General features: G+C 40.4%; 1 protein-coding gene across 4 annotated transcripts in view; it reads right to left on the bottom strand.

The window, feature by feature from the left end:
• THSD7B (thrombospondin type 1 domain containing 7B) overlaps nt 1-16,387 on the bottom strand; it is a 316,304-nt gene that overhangs the window by 78,955 nt on the left and 220,962 nt on the right. For all 4 annotated transcript variants that reach the window (XM_017830217.1, XM_017830220.1, XM_017830218.1 and 1 more), the window contains one exon: nt 6,712-6,890. In XM_017830217.1, the coding sequence (XP_017685706.1) occupies nt 6,712-6,890 (179 nt within the window). The remainder of the gene's footprint in view (nt 1-6,711; nt 6,891-16,387) is intronic.

Raw genomic sequence — 16,387 nt, 5'->3', positions numbered from 1 at the left:
ACCAATTGAACTGCAGTTCCTTAGGTGAAATGCTAATGCTTTCTCCACTGGGCCACCCGACCGTCTATGGCTGATTTTCCATTTAATTCCATCTTCTCTGCAGAGAAATCAACAGGACAAAACACTTTGGGTATAATTCCTGTCTTTTGCTATATTTTGCAGTATACTGTTGTATTAAACAATAAATATTCCTTTCAACAACAAATGTAGGAACTATATTTGAATCAGAAATAATTATGGGTACATTCTCAGTTCCAGAGATGCAAACATATCAATTTCTTTAACAGCAAAAATTCCTGCTCTGATACATATTTCATTAAGAACTTTGTAGTGGCTGTAGTAGGCAGAAAAAAATGTAGTTTAACCAATTAGCACAAGGCTGCTTATTTTTGTGGATTCAAAAGTAATTCCAGGAAGCAGACTGGCATCGTAACATGTTTGACTTCACAAAGTGCAAATGTTCTCTCACAATTGCAGAAAAACAGCATTACACCATATATCAAGTTTCTTTGTTATTGAAGAGAAATTTAAAGAAGCTATTTAGAAAAAAAAAAAAAGCCAAGTGAAAAATACTGTTGAAGTTGTTAAACGGCTCCATTTTTGCAAGGCTAAAGCTTTTCATGAGTGGCAATAGCGAAAATATGTTTATACGACTCTTTATTCAACAGAAAACCTGCAGGAGAAATGAAAATCAAGTGTGGATAGTTATTGAAGCTGAATATAAATTTAATATATACCCGGAATTAGAGCAGACACTACAGGGTTATCATCCTGAAGGATAAAATGGGAAGTAGCTGTATTTCCCTTAGGAAGTGAAGTAACACCCACCCACATATTGGACTCCCAGACACTCTCTTCAGGCAGGTGAGATAGTGCTCAGACACAGACTTGGCTGCTACTTTTGCTCACTTAACCAACTAAATTACTGTTTAGTATAAAAACTTTCAGTCACAGCAAGAAAAGTGTAAGGGAAACAGGAGGTTCTTGCTATTTTTTGACACTGAAAATTCTCCCACATTAGTGTAGCAGGCAAAAAAACTTGTCATTTTTATGATACTGTAAAACTGCACTAAAATCAGAGGAAAAATATGTTTTGTGCTGTAATTCCTTCCTTTAAGGCAGAGTGGGAGGAAATCAGACCTTCTGAAGGTAAAACTGAGATTAAAGATAGGATTTTTTTTCCCAGAAGTTGCACATGAAGCAAATGATTGTTGATAGAGCCAGAGGAAAATGTAAGTCAGATGTTTCCCTGCATGGCACAGGATGGGATCTTACTCAGTCAATGAACTGATACAGCAGAAGTGAGCTCAGAAATAAACTACTGGCAGCTGAAATCTATGAGAGGAAGAGATTCTGAGTGCCTCAAAAAAATTCAGTGACTTTTGCTGACAATTAGAAATCTGTATTATAAAAGAAGTGATTTAAGCAGGAGCTATTTATAGCTATTACACTGATAATGATATTCTTGAAGACCAATTTCTAATACTGGAAGGTGAGGGTTATACACGCAACTCACCAGCCAGGGACTGCATGTCAGCTAATTCAGTGACAGCAATTAAAGGTGTTGGCTCCAAACTTAGCTTCTAAAACAAGAGTCTAAAAGTTTTGAAAGCTTTTCATACAACACATGTATCTATACATATGTATGGATAAAAGATATATTGATGCAAAGGAAGAGTATGACCAGGAACTACATCAAAACAAAACATGAAAATAAACTCTTCTGTAGTCAGACACAGGCAAAATTATGAAAATAAAATAAAAACTATTTTAATAATCCACAGACATGTAAGAGACAAAGATAAATGGAAGAGGTTGCAAATATTTTGCAAGTAAGTAAGGACAAGGACATAAACCGAAGGAAAGCAGGTAAAATACAGTAGTGTTAAATGTTGTTTACTCAGAAACTTTACTGGATACAAAATTATTGCTTTGAGAAGAGTTACCTACCTGAAAAAGGGAACCTTGTTTAATTGCAGTGCCCTGGGATAAGCCATGCTATGCTGCTCTTCCTTTGGCAGAGTTTCCCTGACAAGGTCTAAGGGCATTTTTGGATCACAGAAACTTACCTTGCCAAATGTGAGCCCAAAATTGCCCAGAGAAATGGTTACTCAATGTAAGCAAGACAAACTTTAGCCTGCATACTACTGTGTTGGTTTTCTTTGAGGATTTACTTGAGGAATTAGAGTGTGAAAAGCTCTGGAAACATCTTTTAAAAAGGCCTTTCCTGAACAGACCATTCCTAACATGACCATTTAGAAAAGGGGAAAGATCACACACACACACTCCCACCACACACCTCTCCACCTCCAGCCCAAGCCCAGCTCTGCCTCCAAGAGACAGTGACTTCCACAGTCCACCCAACCTGGTACATCCAATGGTGAGTTTTAAGAGCCAAAAATTTTGTAAGATTTTCATTTTTTAAAAGAAATTTGTCACATTTTTTGCCAATTAAAAATAAAATTTGTTTTTTCTGAAGTGCAAGTAGGGCTAAACCAGTCACTTTCCGTGAAAAGGCTCCAGAAATTCAAACACCTTCACACCTGCTTCTGAGAGAACTGGTCTGTAAATGCACCACTGCCCACTCCTTTTCCTTTTCCTTAAACTCCTGTATGCAATTTCAGGGGAAGTACTTGCAATTCTAATGTGCAAAGTGTCTGTATTTCTCATATTCTAGAGTGAACAGGGGAAAATGTCATTAAGAATAAAATATTCATTTTAATGAAAGCAGTAAGTTTACATTCTAAATACATTACATCTTTTTCCTGCTATGCCTGCCATAACAAATACTCCCAATCCTTTAAAAATGTTTGCTTAAATATATACAGCATATATAAAGGGGATAAGCTGTGATATTTGTCCTTTAGCAGGACTGGGTAAGAGAGAGAGGGGGAGGAAGGAGAAGGAGGGAATATCTTGACAAGAATATGTATGAGAGCAATCAATAAAAAAATAATCCCTGGAATTCATGAGTCTTGAAAATAAGATGCATTTTCTTGTAGTAATCCTAAAAACCTATAAAAGAATATTCAAGCAATAAACCCCCCTTAACTCATATTTAACCTTTCATCATGTAGAACTACATATTAAATAGCTTAGCAACTGCATGCTGTGTAAGTGCATTCAAATAGGAGCAGAAATAGAAAAATGTAAATGCTACACCTCTTTTAACATGCACTGCACAGCCAAGAACATCTGCCAGCTGACCCCCTAATCCAATCGGCTGTTCAGAAGCAATCACATCCTCAGATAAGAGCTGCACAGTTCCTACATGCAAAGCCCATTTTCTTTAAGAGATGGAGCAAAATGTAGTTAGCCAGCTCTCCAACGATTTTCGAACAGAGGTACAAGGCGAAAGTAATTCCGCAAATTACACGGAGCTGCATTAAAATACTGCCATCTCTCCCGCCAAATATTGTAATTTATCCCTTAATTTCACAGGGCAACAGCACAGACAGAGTTTAGGGCTGAAGTCACTACATCAAATCGAGTGATTGTATCAGAATACCAAGCACACACAGCCCACACAAATGTTTGTCACTTCTATCAGGAAATAACCTGGAATAAAATCTGGGGCTCAACCTAGTCCATTGACTATAATGAGAAGGAGAAATGAAAAAAAAGCTGAATTAATTCTCCTAACTCTGAGTTAACTTCTCACATCTACTGCAAAAAGAGTGGGCTGCCTGAGGGGCTCCACAGGCAGATGAAGACATTTAAAGAATGGCTTCAAGATACTCCACAAGAGTCAAAACCTCCATGGAATTAAGAGCTTAAACCCCACGGAACATTATGCAGTAATAGGACGTGTCATTATTTCTGCATAAAATCAAATTCCTGCTAAAAAGTTCTGTCCTAAATACACAAGCAAGCTGCAGTACACTGACCAAACTGACTCCAGGAAGACAGTCTTTTATGGAACAGTTTATGTGACTCAAATAACTACTTATATTCATAAAATAAATTGTTTGATCATGCAAACTGCCCGTCTCTCCAAAGCAGTAGCTTTGCTAAATATCTGTATTGGCAGAGCCCTGGACATGGTAAGAAAGAATTGATAGAACAGTGTTTCAAGTAACATTCTCTGCAGTTAAATTTATGTCAAATATTTGAAAGGCATTGAAAAAAACGACATACAGGGGTCCGCCAGAAAGCCTAGACAACACCCTGCACAAGGAGAAGGTGAAAAGATTACATGTCTTAATGAAAAAACCACACAAACTGACTGAAGGATTTAATTATAAGACACTGAAAAAAAGGAGGGTTCTCCAAAGTAATTGATTAAGCAATAGCAAGACCCAACCTCAGAAGCAATAATAATAAAAAAAAAAATACTACAAATACTGGAGGAAATAATAAGAAAATCATAAGCGAATTCTATTGGCACCTGGAGGAATTAATTATTGGTTCAAAGTTATCTCAAGTCTTATCAACTGCATAAAGCACAATATAACACAGAATCCAGTGAAAAGTAAAACTCAGCACCATGGTGATTTTGCTTTCCCCTGTCTGATATCGAACAAAAGCAAGTATTTACTGCAGGTACCTAATCCAGATTATATAAAATAATGAGGATGTCACATTTTTATACCTAATGAATCCATAGGGCTTTGCTCTAGGGTTTAAACACTGCCCAGACCAAAGGAAAGAGCAGACAATCTGCCTGGCAGCGGATTAACGATATGTGTCCAGCTTAGCTAAACAGCAGTGCCATCAGCTAATTTCATTTACCATCTGGGCAGACAACTTGTACATGCTGCAGCGTGCCCAAGGACCTCGGTGTGTTACATCTGGGCTGGAAGTCTAATTCCAGTGGGTGCAGAGCAAAACTCCTTGTGAACTGCACAAAGAATTGAGAAGTGTTGGGAGAGCCGATGAATGGAATGACAGACACAATGTGTGTGTGTGTGTGCGTATCTAACTGCACATACATATATATGTATAAAAACACACTTTTCTTATTAGCACAAGTTCTTCTTACCGTAAAAGCTCATATATATATATATATAATATATATATATATATAGGATCAATCCTATAAATCTAAACTGGAAAGATATAATCCATTTGTGTGCTAAACCAGCTAGAAACAGCTTCTGTTCTACCCTAAAAAACTCAAACTCACAGGTAAAGAAACAAAAAAACCCCTGAAAAAACCCAAAAACCAAACAAAAAAACCCCAAACCCTAAAGACATGAAGTCACAAACCTTAATGCAATTCTACTACAGTGTCACTCCTACAGCCTTTAACAGAAAGCCTCTAATGAATTCAGTGGGTTTTAGATCACGACATGTGGTCCTGGTAAAGAGGCAAAAAGCACCAACCACGTTTATATTAATACCAGCCATGGCACTTTGCAAGCACTATGCACCGATATACTGTACAAAGACATAACTTCCAAGTTTAAACAGTTTCTTTCCTTTAATATCTTCTGAAAGGCTTTTGAAACTAGCAACTCTAATGTGTGTGGGAATAGGCAACACATGATAGCAATAAGTTTGCTTTTAATGGAAAGAGTCTGCTGTGTCTATGGCTAACAAACCCCAGTATCTTTTCATTACAAAGGAGCTTATTGTTACCATATGACTTACTGTGGGATTTCACTTTGCCTCTCTGGTGATCTGTCTGATCTATTAAGGAAAGCACTGAGCTATGGACAACATACACTTTATTGCAGTTTTATACTTTCGTAGTCCCTGCTGCTTCTGTCAGCCTACTTCCGATGAATAGTAACAAGGAAAAAGAAAAAGAAAGGATTAAAAAAAAAAGGGAGTATTTACCAAGTTTCTCACAGGGAAAAAAAAATTAACTGTGAACAAAATGAGGCAAGTTCATAACGAGGAAGTGGTGCTGCATCCCAGGACACGACTCCTACAGCAAAGGTTGTGCAGAAAAACAGCTGGATCCACCAGCTCTGGCACCTACCAACCACTACATAAATAAATCTCTGTGTGAATACCATTGAAGTACTTCTACATGACACATATTTTATACATATACATATTCATAACATATATATGAAGTTCCTTCAGCATGACTGTTTCTGCCCTATTAATTAATTTTCATGGCTGAATCTGAAATATAGGACAGGGAAAACTAAACAGTACTTCATCAATGTTAATTAGTATTGAGAATTAATCAGAAAATGTAGGAAATCACTATTCACTTTGCAGAAATGCATACAGCATTAAGTAGCATTTAAATAGATGCTGATCTTTCTTTAAGAGTAGCAATTTAAAGATTATCTTCCTCTGATGGGATACTTCAATATTGAATATACAGAGATTAATGTTCAAGGGAACTGGTGCTGTGTTGAAGGGAAATGTTGCTAAAAATAGCAATATATATTTAACAAATGTTTCTACAGCAACCACAGTCTCAGAAAGAATTAAAAAGTTTTAAAATAGCCATGACATCTGAGCTCTCTGATGTCTACACACTGCCCAGGTGGGATTATTAATCCAGGGCTTCCGGTGCTCTGGGAGATAATAATTTTTTCATGTAAGAAATACGTTGTTTCAGATCAAATTCTGAGCATCTCTCCTTCAATTCTTAAGAAGTTCAAGGATTGCCTACAAAATGTGACACAAGGTTTGGTCCCAGAGATACCCCCTGTTTTTAATTTCTTCACCAGCACAGTACCTTTGGATCACAATTCAAAACACAGCAAGCCCAGAGGGATTTCTGTGGGCTGTTTCAACACCACTCACCTGATTCTTGAGATCCAGCTTTGGGCAGGGACGGCCTCCATTGTACGGCTTCTCCTTGAGCCACTTGGATCGGACTTTCACCCCCGGTCCACAGGAAGAGCTGCAAGGAGACCAACTGGACCAATCGCTTAGTTTGCAATCAAACGGGCAAGGGACCGTGCAAGGTTCTTCAATGTAACCTAAACCAAAAATTTGAGACAGGTTTTAATCACCGCGGCCGATGAACTCCGACCCTCTGATGGGATCTGTGCAATCAACACAAAATGAGAACTTCTGAAAGAGAAGACATTTGGCACACTGACAACGCCATCCCAGCACGAGGCTATGGCATTAGTTTTAAAGACCAGCAGCGACTTAAATTAATTTCTACTTGGTTTAGTCCAATAAAGGCAGTGATAAAACTCACTGATGTGAAGGACACACACTGGTGAAAGTAACTGATGTGAAGCTGGTGGTCACCGATATGTGGTGGTTATCTTCCCTATGAGACTGTGGCCATATTAAATTCTGGACAACCAAGTGCACAGCCCAGTTCCATATTCCTTCAGTATGATACTAGTCATCTCCAGAGCTGGCACAGGCAGGAGTCAGACAGAGGCTCTCTTCCCAGCAGAGGGAAGCAGAGGATGCTGGAGGCAACAGAGTTCTTCTCTTGGCAGCTCCCACAAGATGTGTGAGGGACCTGCCTGCCAGCTGGAGCAGTATGGAATCCATTCTTTGGAGAAACAGATGAAACCTGCATCCCACATCTTACTAGTAATTCTCTTTGTACACCTTTCTAACTGCTTTGCTTATTATGGGTTTCATAAATGGCATTTTAAAGCTCTGCTTTCACCTTAACCTGGTTTGACATAAAAGTCCTCAGAAGATCATCACCTCTTAAAATCACAATACCAGGCATCTGCAGTAGCAACACCTTCTGAATTAAAACCCAACAGGTTCCTCCATGAAGGCACAACCCCACAGCTGTTTTAGGAGCTGGCATATGGGAAGAGAGATTTTGCAGAGCCTAGCCTGGCTGTGGAGCTCTTGGTGTGCAGAAAGGCAGTGGAGGGTGGCCAAACCCTGAAGATCTCCAGGGAATTACTAGCACCAGTCTTGGGTTGGCACTGTGGAATAATTCCTGCACCTTCCTGCTTACCATGCTGCATTCATTCTCCTCCAGTTCCTATTATCTGCTTGTCATGTCTGTATGTATTATTTTAATTTAAACAAAAAAGAGATTTCATGTTAGACCATGAAAGGCAGTGGTTGCTCGGATTAGCCTTTATTAGAGGCAGCTTCATCCCTCTGACAGCTGTGGCAATGATGGTCATGGAAATAACTGAATTTCATCCCTACCACATTTCTGATATTTCTCATTTTTATGCCCTTCCTTTCTCTTTGGTTTTCATCACACAAACACTCCCTCTCTATTCCTTACCCACAGAATACCAAACTAGCTCATTTCATGACTCTTTTAGGAAGGGTTTCCCCACTCTATCCAGGTGACAGTCACTGCAGCATGGAGGGAAAAAACACCCAAACAACAAAATCCAACCCAGCAGCAGCTGCTGTCCAAAACCCTCAGACAACAGCCCCTGACCACCAAGAAACACCAGTGCTGAGGCACAGAGATTATTCTGGTTCAGAGCTGGATTTACTAGCCAAACTATGCCTGAACTGCTGCTCACTCCAACCAGGACTGTATTACTGCCAGAGCATCCACCCACAGCAACAACACGCTGCCTCACTGCCGCTCTTGACACTGAAGTCAGCACCAAGAAAGGTTCCAGGCTTATTTAGGCATCCATTCCCCGGAAAATATCTCCCTTCCAGAAGCAGAAGAAATACTGATGTTACTTTTGTAAACAGTGCCTTAAAAAACGCTGGTAGCAGCAGCAGTTCCCTCCTTCAGCTCGGTGATGCTCCATTTCTCCTCTCATGATGCTCCATGATGGTGCTGTTCCCTCTTTCTTTACAGTGGCCGCCCGGCAGCCTGACAGCTGCAATCACTTCCCTGTAACTCATGCTGTAACTCTTCCCTAGAGCTGCAGACCCGCTCCCATACAGTGTGCTCTGGTTTTCTTTGCCACCTCTGATCTCTTTGAGCTGCGGGGCCTTTTCATTTGCGGCTCCAAAGCCACTGGAATTGGGCATCTTAATTATTTCCTACTGAATCTGCTGCAGTGGTGTTCACATGTTTGAGACATTTCAACTCTGCATGCTTTGTGTGCTCACTTCGGTGAGATGACACCCATGCACAGACATACACAAATATTTCCAAAATAGACTCGCTTTTTTCCCCCAAAATAAAACTCCCAAATATCCCACTAATATTCTATTCCATCTGCTTTGGTTGCCACTCAAAGTAATTCATAATACATTATGATAAGTAAAAGAAATTTTCTCATGATAGATTTATGAGAAGCATTTCTTAGGCAGTTCTCCAAAGAGTTCTGTTCCACCACCGTATGAAATATCATTTTTCCTTGGGCTGTGTGACAGCCTGGGTAATTAACTCTCAACAGAAACAAAGAAAGTGCCTTGTTTCAAAGTAGAATTAGTCAGAGGGGTTATCAACTTATCAGAGAAGGCAAAATGGGCTAAGTCTTTTGGCAGTTCAAGATCTAACTCTATAATAAAAAAAAATATAAGACAAAAAAGAAAGGAATACAAAAACAATAAGGAAGATTAAGGAAAAGTTATAATACATCATCTTTCTTAGATATAAGAAAGAAGTTTTTTACACAGGGTGGTAAAGCACTGGCACAGGTTGCCCAGAGAAGCTGTGGATGCTCCATTCCTGGAAATATTCAAGGCCAGGTTGGATAGAGCTGGGAGCAACTTAGTCTAGCTCACTGCAGGAGGCTGGACATGGTGATCTTTAAAAGGTCCCTCCTAACACAAACTATTCTATGACATTATGGAAATTAAAGAAACCTATTGTATTCCATCCCCAGGAAGTGCTGTGAGTTATCCCTCAGTGAACCACAGAATTTCTGAAGACATCCTGTTTCTCAGGGACCAGCTCATTCCTTTTTGAGTTTTCCTCACCCATATTTTTAAGCTACATTAAGTATAAACAAACAGTGGCCAGCTAATAGAGCATTAAATTTCCATACTGCCCAGAGGAAGCCAATTCCCCATACTGAACAAAGCTACAGAATCAAAACGGGATCATAACTTTCCTCCAGGCTCTTCTCACAGACTGCCATTACTCTGCCATCAATCACGTGAGGTTAATTCTAGGCTGAGATACTCATACAGCAGAGATTTCATTCAACCAAAACTTTCCTCCAAAAACGTTCCTGTGATGTACCCCCTCTGCTCAGATAGAGAATGCCTTTATGGCTATCTTTTTATGATTATTAGTAAATAACTTGTACTCAGCTCATCCATTGCTAGTGAGAACAGGGTATTTGTTTTTGCCTGAAGGAGCCAAGCAATGACTTGCTGTTGTCAGGGGGCTAAAAAGACCCACAGTAATCCTAGTTTTGGCATGCCTAGAAAACTTGTAATATTGGCATGGTGCACAATACAAAACAAACAAAAAATCCCAAGGGAGACATGCTATTAAAACAATCCATTAATAAAGAATTCTACGTTCAGGCTATTATCAAGAGAAATATTCTTACCATAACAAAATATGAATAAAGGAGCATAAACATATTTCTGAGCTACTGTTGCTCGGGCTGGGGAGACTAACTCAAGGCTGAGTTTACACGGCTGGTTTTGTCAGTGTCATCCTCACACTTCTCACTCATCTATCACATCCCCCCATTTTTCTCTCCTCTGCAGAACCTGTTACCAAAACTTAAGTTTCTAAAATCTTCTGCAGAAAAAGATGTTATGTTCTCCACAGCCCTGCTCAGCCTGCTTTCCACGTGTTTTTAGATTATTTCTTGAAGCCTCCTTAAACTTCTTTTTTTTCATTATTATTACTTGTCAAAATTTCAAACACTGTTAAAATAAAGCTCATTTAATTAAGACAGAGCAGATGAAAGCCTCTGTCCTACCTAAACCAACAGCAGGTACCTGAACACCACAGAGCTGGAGCTGCACACACAGATGTCACAGGAGGCAGCAGCAGGAACACCAGCATATTTAAGTAGATATTTTGAAAAATACTCCTGGGAATTGGCAGAAAAAATTGATCTGGATGATCAAACAAGCCTTTTCTATGCTTAAGGGCTATTGTTTTTCTACTGAGACACTGTCAATGTAATGGGATGAACAAATGCATTTACCCAGGCTGCACAGTTAATTTTACTATGATTTATTCATAAGAACAATGTGCTTGTTGCTGAAGAAGCCACAAATGGAGTCTCCTCTCTAAAGTGTCTGTAACAAACAAAGCACCCACAGATTACACAGGATGTACTGGGAAGGCTGGAACACACAGTGTAGCAGCCACTGCTCATCTCCCTTCTCCTGCGCAACCCAGAGCCAAAGCAATGGCAGGTGGATGAACAAAGTGAGGACAATGGTTTAGCAGGAGTCACAGAATCACAGGTTGGTTTGGGTTGGAAGGGACCTTAAAGACCATCTCATTCCAAACCCTGTCATGGACAGGGACACCTTGCACCAGACCAGGTTGCTCCAAGCCCCGTCCAACCTGGCCTTGAACACTTCCAGGGATGGGGCAGCCACAGCTTCTCTGGGCAACCTCCAACGTCAGAGGCTAAGGCACAAATACATGGTGCAAAAACTGTAATTGTCTCATTTTTTTCAGTGCAACCCAGGAGAGGCAAGGCAAGAGGAGGCAGCTGGAGGATGGGCTGGGGGGTGTCAGTGATGCAGAAGGACAAAGAGGCTGTGGATGGCACTGCAGCACCATGGGGGCAGGTTTGTAGCAGCACCATTTCTTTCCCATGTACACAAGACACCGGTGTATCACAGTAGGACAGCCAGCAAGGCAGGGCTGCAGTGTCCTTCCATGTCCCCTCCATCGGCACAAATGGGAGAAGCAGGAGATTAGTAGGTTTACAAGCTAACATAAGACACTGGCATCCACCTGACTGTTGCATTTCCAAAAGATAAATTTGCTGTGGGTATAAGGTCTGCACAGAGCGTTAAACAACAGTGCCAACAGCATTCCAAGAGGCCGACTTAAAAGTGATGCGAAAATAAACAACATTTCTCCAGCAGCTTTGAAAACAGATGCACCTCTAATTGAATTGGCTTTAAACTCATTTGTATCCTCTCTAACATATTTCATGGTTTCAATTAACAAACTTCTAGCGGTTCTACCCTTGTTAGTAAACCTTGAGGTGGTTCATAAAACTCAAGGTCATTACTTGAGAGGGACAATTCTGTGCATCACCGCAGCTGCCACTGGTAATAACACTGCTAATTTCCCCTGGAGTCTGTGGGACAGGACAGATCACCCTCTAACAAACAAGGGAGCAGCAGAGTGGACAGTGACACAGAAGAAATGTTTCTAATTACACACACCAAAGGTAGAGGTAAAAAAAAATTGATTCATTATGCAATTAATATTTACATTCATTTGGTTACTGACTGTGAAGTATCATAGAATAACACCAGTAAATCCATACAGGACTAAAAATTTAATAGCTAAAGGCTCTATAAGGGAGACCTGGTGGACCACAGCACTCGGTGGGCCACATTCTGTTCAGCTGAAGCTTTGGGATCTCCTACAAAGCAAAGGTCTTGTTTTAACTCACATTAAAACTCAGCATGGAGCACAGACTGAAGTTAAAAGACTTAACTCCACCAGCTGATCATAGTTCTATGGCTAGGGCTTTCCCAATGTGCCATGAATAAGGCAGCTACTGGCCATGGGCCACCCAGCATGACTGAAGGCTCCAGTACCTTGTGACATACAAGGGGAGCACCTCCTCCTAAGCAATCTTGGTTCAAAACCTAAATTCTGCTTCAAGGGAGAAAACTATTAACTGAAGGGAACTAAGCAGAATAAGTCTGGGAGTCTTGAAGTTGCTAACAACTTGAGTTGCAGCTGAAAAGGATGTAATCTTGCCACAGAACAAATGTTTAATCTTCTTTCTATTATAGTGTGCAAGGATTTGAGAGATTTTATGCAATATTAGTTTGCTGAGAAATTTAAGAGATAATCTAATGAATACATTCAGTGAAGGCATAGCCAAAAAACCCAGCTAAAATAACTTTCACATCAAATGTTTTGCAAAGCTTAAATAATGGACCCTTAGCTAATTTATTCCCACTTGCTCAACAAAGAGGCACGTGCTCATGTTATCTTGTAGCAGACTGATTAGAGATTCTAAATAGACCAGAGAGGACTTGTAAAAAAGGCTGGTAAGTTTAACTCAACATTACTGTTATTGAAATTCATCCAAAGGTTGGTTTTATTGCTCAATTTCACAGTCTCTATAAATCCCTACGAGGCAGTTGGGTTGGTGCTGACTTTGCACTATGATTCCTAATTTCCTTTGATTTTGCATTACGGTTTTCTTCCTTAAAGAACTTGCAAGCTTATGCTTTGAGTTACACACAAACAGTACTAGCTGATATATTTAACCTTTTAACTCAATAAGGAAATCTCCATTAATTAGCACATTCCCTGTAACAGATTGCAGAACAAGCTGAGAACTCTTCTGGAGAAGGAGGCTCGTCTGCTGCCTTCAGAGTGCAAATAAATAAAGCAAATAAATAGGACCTCACAGTGTACATTTATCTCATAGGGAACTTTTGATGCAGGAGGGCAGAAATCCACAGCACAAATCTGTCCAGGCTCCAAAACCAACTGTGGGAATGATTCTCCCTTCTCCCAGGGCTGCTCCCCCACAGCAAAGGGCTGCTTGGGAGCCCTGATGTCTCAACAAAGTCCTTACTCAAATAAAAAATCATCCACTGGGATCAATAGCAGTTAGGGAAGTAGCTCAGCTGTGTTTTTCTATATACTTTGCTCATCACTCTGCCACTATGAAAATCATCTGCTTTGTCCAAACGAAACTGAGTAGCTTTTTTTTTTCCTTATCAGTGTTGTCATCATCTGTATATCAGGAAAGAAACTTGGCCCACTGTACTTTATTATGGATTGTTTAGCATGTATATTTTTTTCAGGCTACTCCATTCACAGAAAAAGCAGGTTTTTAAAATAAACTTGAGATTGTGTTTATTTTTTATGGTGATGATGAGATTTATATAAGAAAACAAGACCTTTTTTATCGGCTGCACACCTTCAGCAGTACATCACAGAGACAATTAAACTGTCCACAGACCATCAAATTCCCCCTTTCTCCTACACCTGACTCCTCTCAGAGGCCCAATTGCACAGCAGCTCTGAAAATAGATATGCACTGCAGAGTGCTCTGAAGATCAATATAGACTTGGGCAATTTGGGCCAGGCAGGAAACACCTTCCAGAGCCAAGGGTCCATCACTGGGAGAAAGCTGCCGCCAAATGTCACCAAAAATATCTACCCCCCTCAGTAAATCTTGTACGACCTGAAGGTCAATGGTTTCAGGCTCTGCTGGAGCACACTAAGAAACTCAATTTCAGAGTTTGGGGCCCTCCATGGAGAGCATCTTTTTGCCAGTTTCTAAAGTCACGACATTAGGCACTGTCAACACAATATGCCACTCAATTCCGGCTGCCAAGATGTGACCCCAAGACACAGACAAGCCTCATTTAGACAACTTGCCTCGGACAACAACGTGACAGTTTCCATTCCACAGAATGGGAACTGCTGATGCATCTCCTGTATCCTGATAATTAGCACGTATTGTGCAGTATAATACTGCTGTTATTTCAGACAAAACAAACCACCAGATGACAGTGCAGAAGACAGGAACACTAATTAGACCAATGTGCAATTAATATTTTAAAGAAGGCTCATAACAATATGGAAAAAAACACCCTTTATTTCCCTTTAAATGTACATTCCTAGTTCTTCAATTTGCAAACTTGAGAGGTTTTACCAGGTGCGAGGGCGTCTGTTCACAAGCAGGTCACACAGGCACTGGAAAGGTAGGGGCAGGTTCTGAGCCTGCAGTGACCTCCACAGCCCACTCCCAATGTCACAGGAGGTGAATGACACAGTGACCCTCACTGTCACAGGAGGCAAGTGACACAGTGACCCCCAAAATCAATACCCTTAAATCAATACACTGCCTCAATTCCTTCTCCTCTCATCAACACTAACTGAGAAACCCACTTTAATTATACCAATGCACACTTTAATTACACCAATGCAGCTTTAAGGATGCCACTAACCATTACCAGCATTAGGAAGACCTTTCCCAAATGCCAGGCCCCACCTGCTTGGATAAGGAGTTTCACTCCTCCTATTAGAGGTCACCCTGCTGCAGAAGCAGGGATGCAAAGGCATCTGACCTTCTTAAATAAAGCTGTACTATAAAAAACATCTGATGGAAACGGGATTTTATGAAAGGGAACAGTCTTGGTTTTCCACAGCTCAGGCACAGAGAGACCAGCGACTCATTTAGATGATGGAAAACCTTGAGAGGGAAACAGGACGTTTTTGTGACATTAGCAGGCCCCAGTACAGAGTATTGATGTACTGAATTCCTGATAGACTTTTGTTTCAATTTTGCAGTGTGACTTTGAGCTCTCTGGTTGTGTAGCTCAATCTCCTGTGCTGGAGGACTTCAGTGAATTCAGAATCAGAAAGCGATGCAATCTTGTTAAATAATGCCATTTTTAATGGTCACCCCTTCATGTTACCAAACACAAATGAGATCCAAGATTTCACAGTGGGAATCTCTGTCTGTAGTGAGGAATATTAGAAGATTTGCAAACCAGGCTCTCAGTAATTTAATTTGCACCATCCTCATTTGTAAACCTTGGAGGAACAGAGAGCTATCAAAGTATATCTCAGACCCAGGCGTGGAGTAAGGTAGGACAAATGCTCAGTTACTCATCAATATCACAGGGATAATCCTTAGAGCAGACTGAGCTGAGGTTTAATTTCACTTATATTTCCTAGCTCAGGCTCATTTCCTCACATCTTCTAAACTCACCTGTCGCTGTATTTCTCAGTTGGTCTCCCAAACTCTGTGATCAAGCAGACTACATGAGGCACCTTACAGAGATGTCCACTATGTGCTCATCTACCCCTAATTCTACTTCTGTATAAAGTCCTCCATCAAACTCATCACTGCTCATTTTATTCAGACATTGGCCTGTGTCCAAAACCTGGAATTCTTATTTTTATAGGATCCTTGTCCCACACAAGTAGAAACACAAGAAGAGTGCTTCCGAAAATCTTCAGGATACGGCAAGACACGAAAACCTTTAATGCTCACTGCTGTGCACTACAACACCTACAGCTCTACCCGGGGTAAAGACATGGAACTGTCACTTCCCTCTCAAAAATGATTTGTCATCCATTTATTTGACTGAAAGTCGCTCAAACAGGTTAAAAAACATTGCAAAAAACCCATGTAAGACATGAGAGGAATCCTGTGAATTACCACCAGTACATGTCACTTCCCAGTACAGCTACACGTCTCAAAAGGACCACGAAGCTCTCCACAAGTGGTAGAAGTGTAGAGGTCTTAAGACCAGAGTACATAATTCATGAACAGGACTAGGCTAAAAGGTTATTTCTTCATACTTCCAATATAACATATTAAATGGAATGACACATAGGAAGAGAAAAATGTTAATTCTATCTTTGTATGGTAACATTTTATTAGAGCCTTGCTTCATAACAGGCTGTATTTGTGAC

Source organism: Lepidothrix coronata, unplaced genomic scaffold (genome assembly GCF_001604755.1).
Source record: "Lepidothrix coronata isolate B3197 unplaced genomic scaffold, Lepidothrix_coronata-1.0 Scaffold175, whole genome shotgun sequence".
In the NCBI taxonomy this organism is placed as follows: domain Eukaryota; kingdom Metazoa; phylum Chordata; class Aves; order Passeriformes; family Pipridae; genus Lepidothrix; species Lepidothrix coronata.
This window is presented reverse-complemented; position numbering and strand designations above follow the sequence as displayed.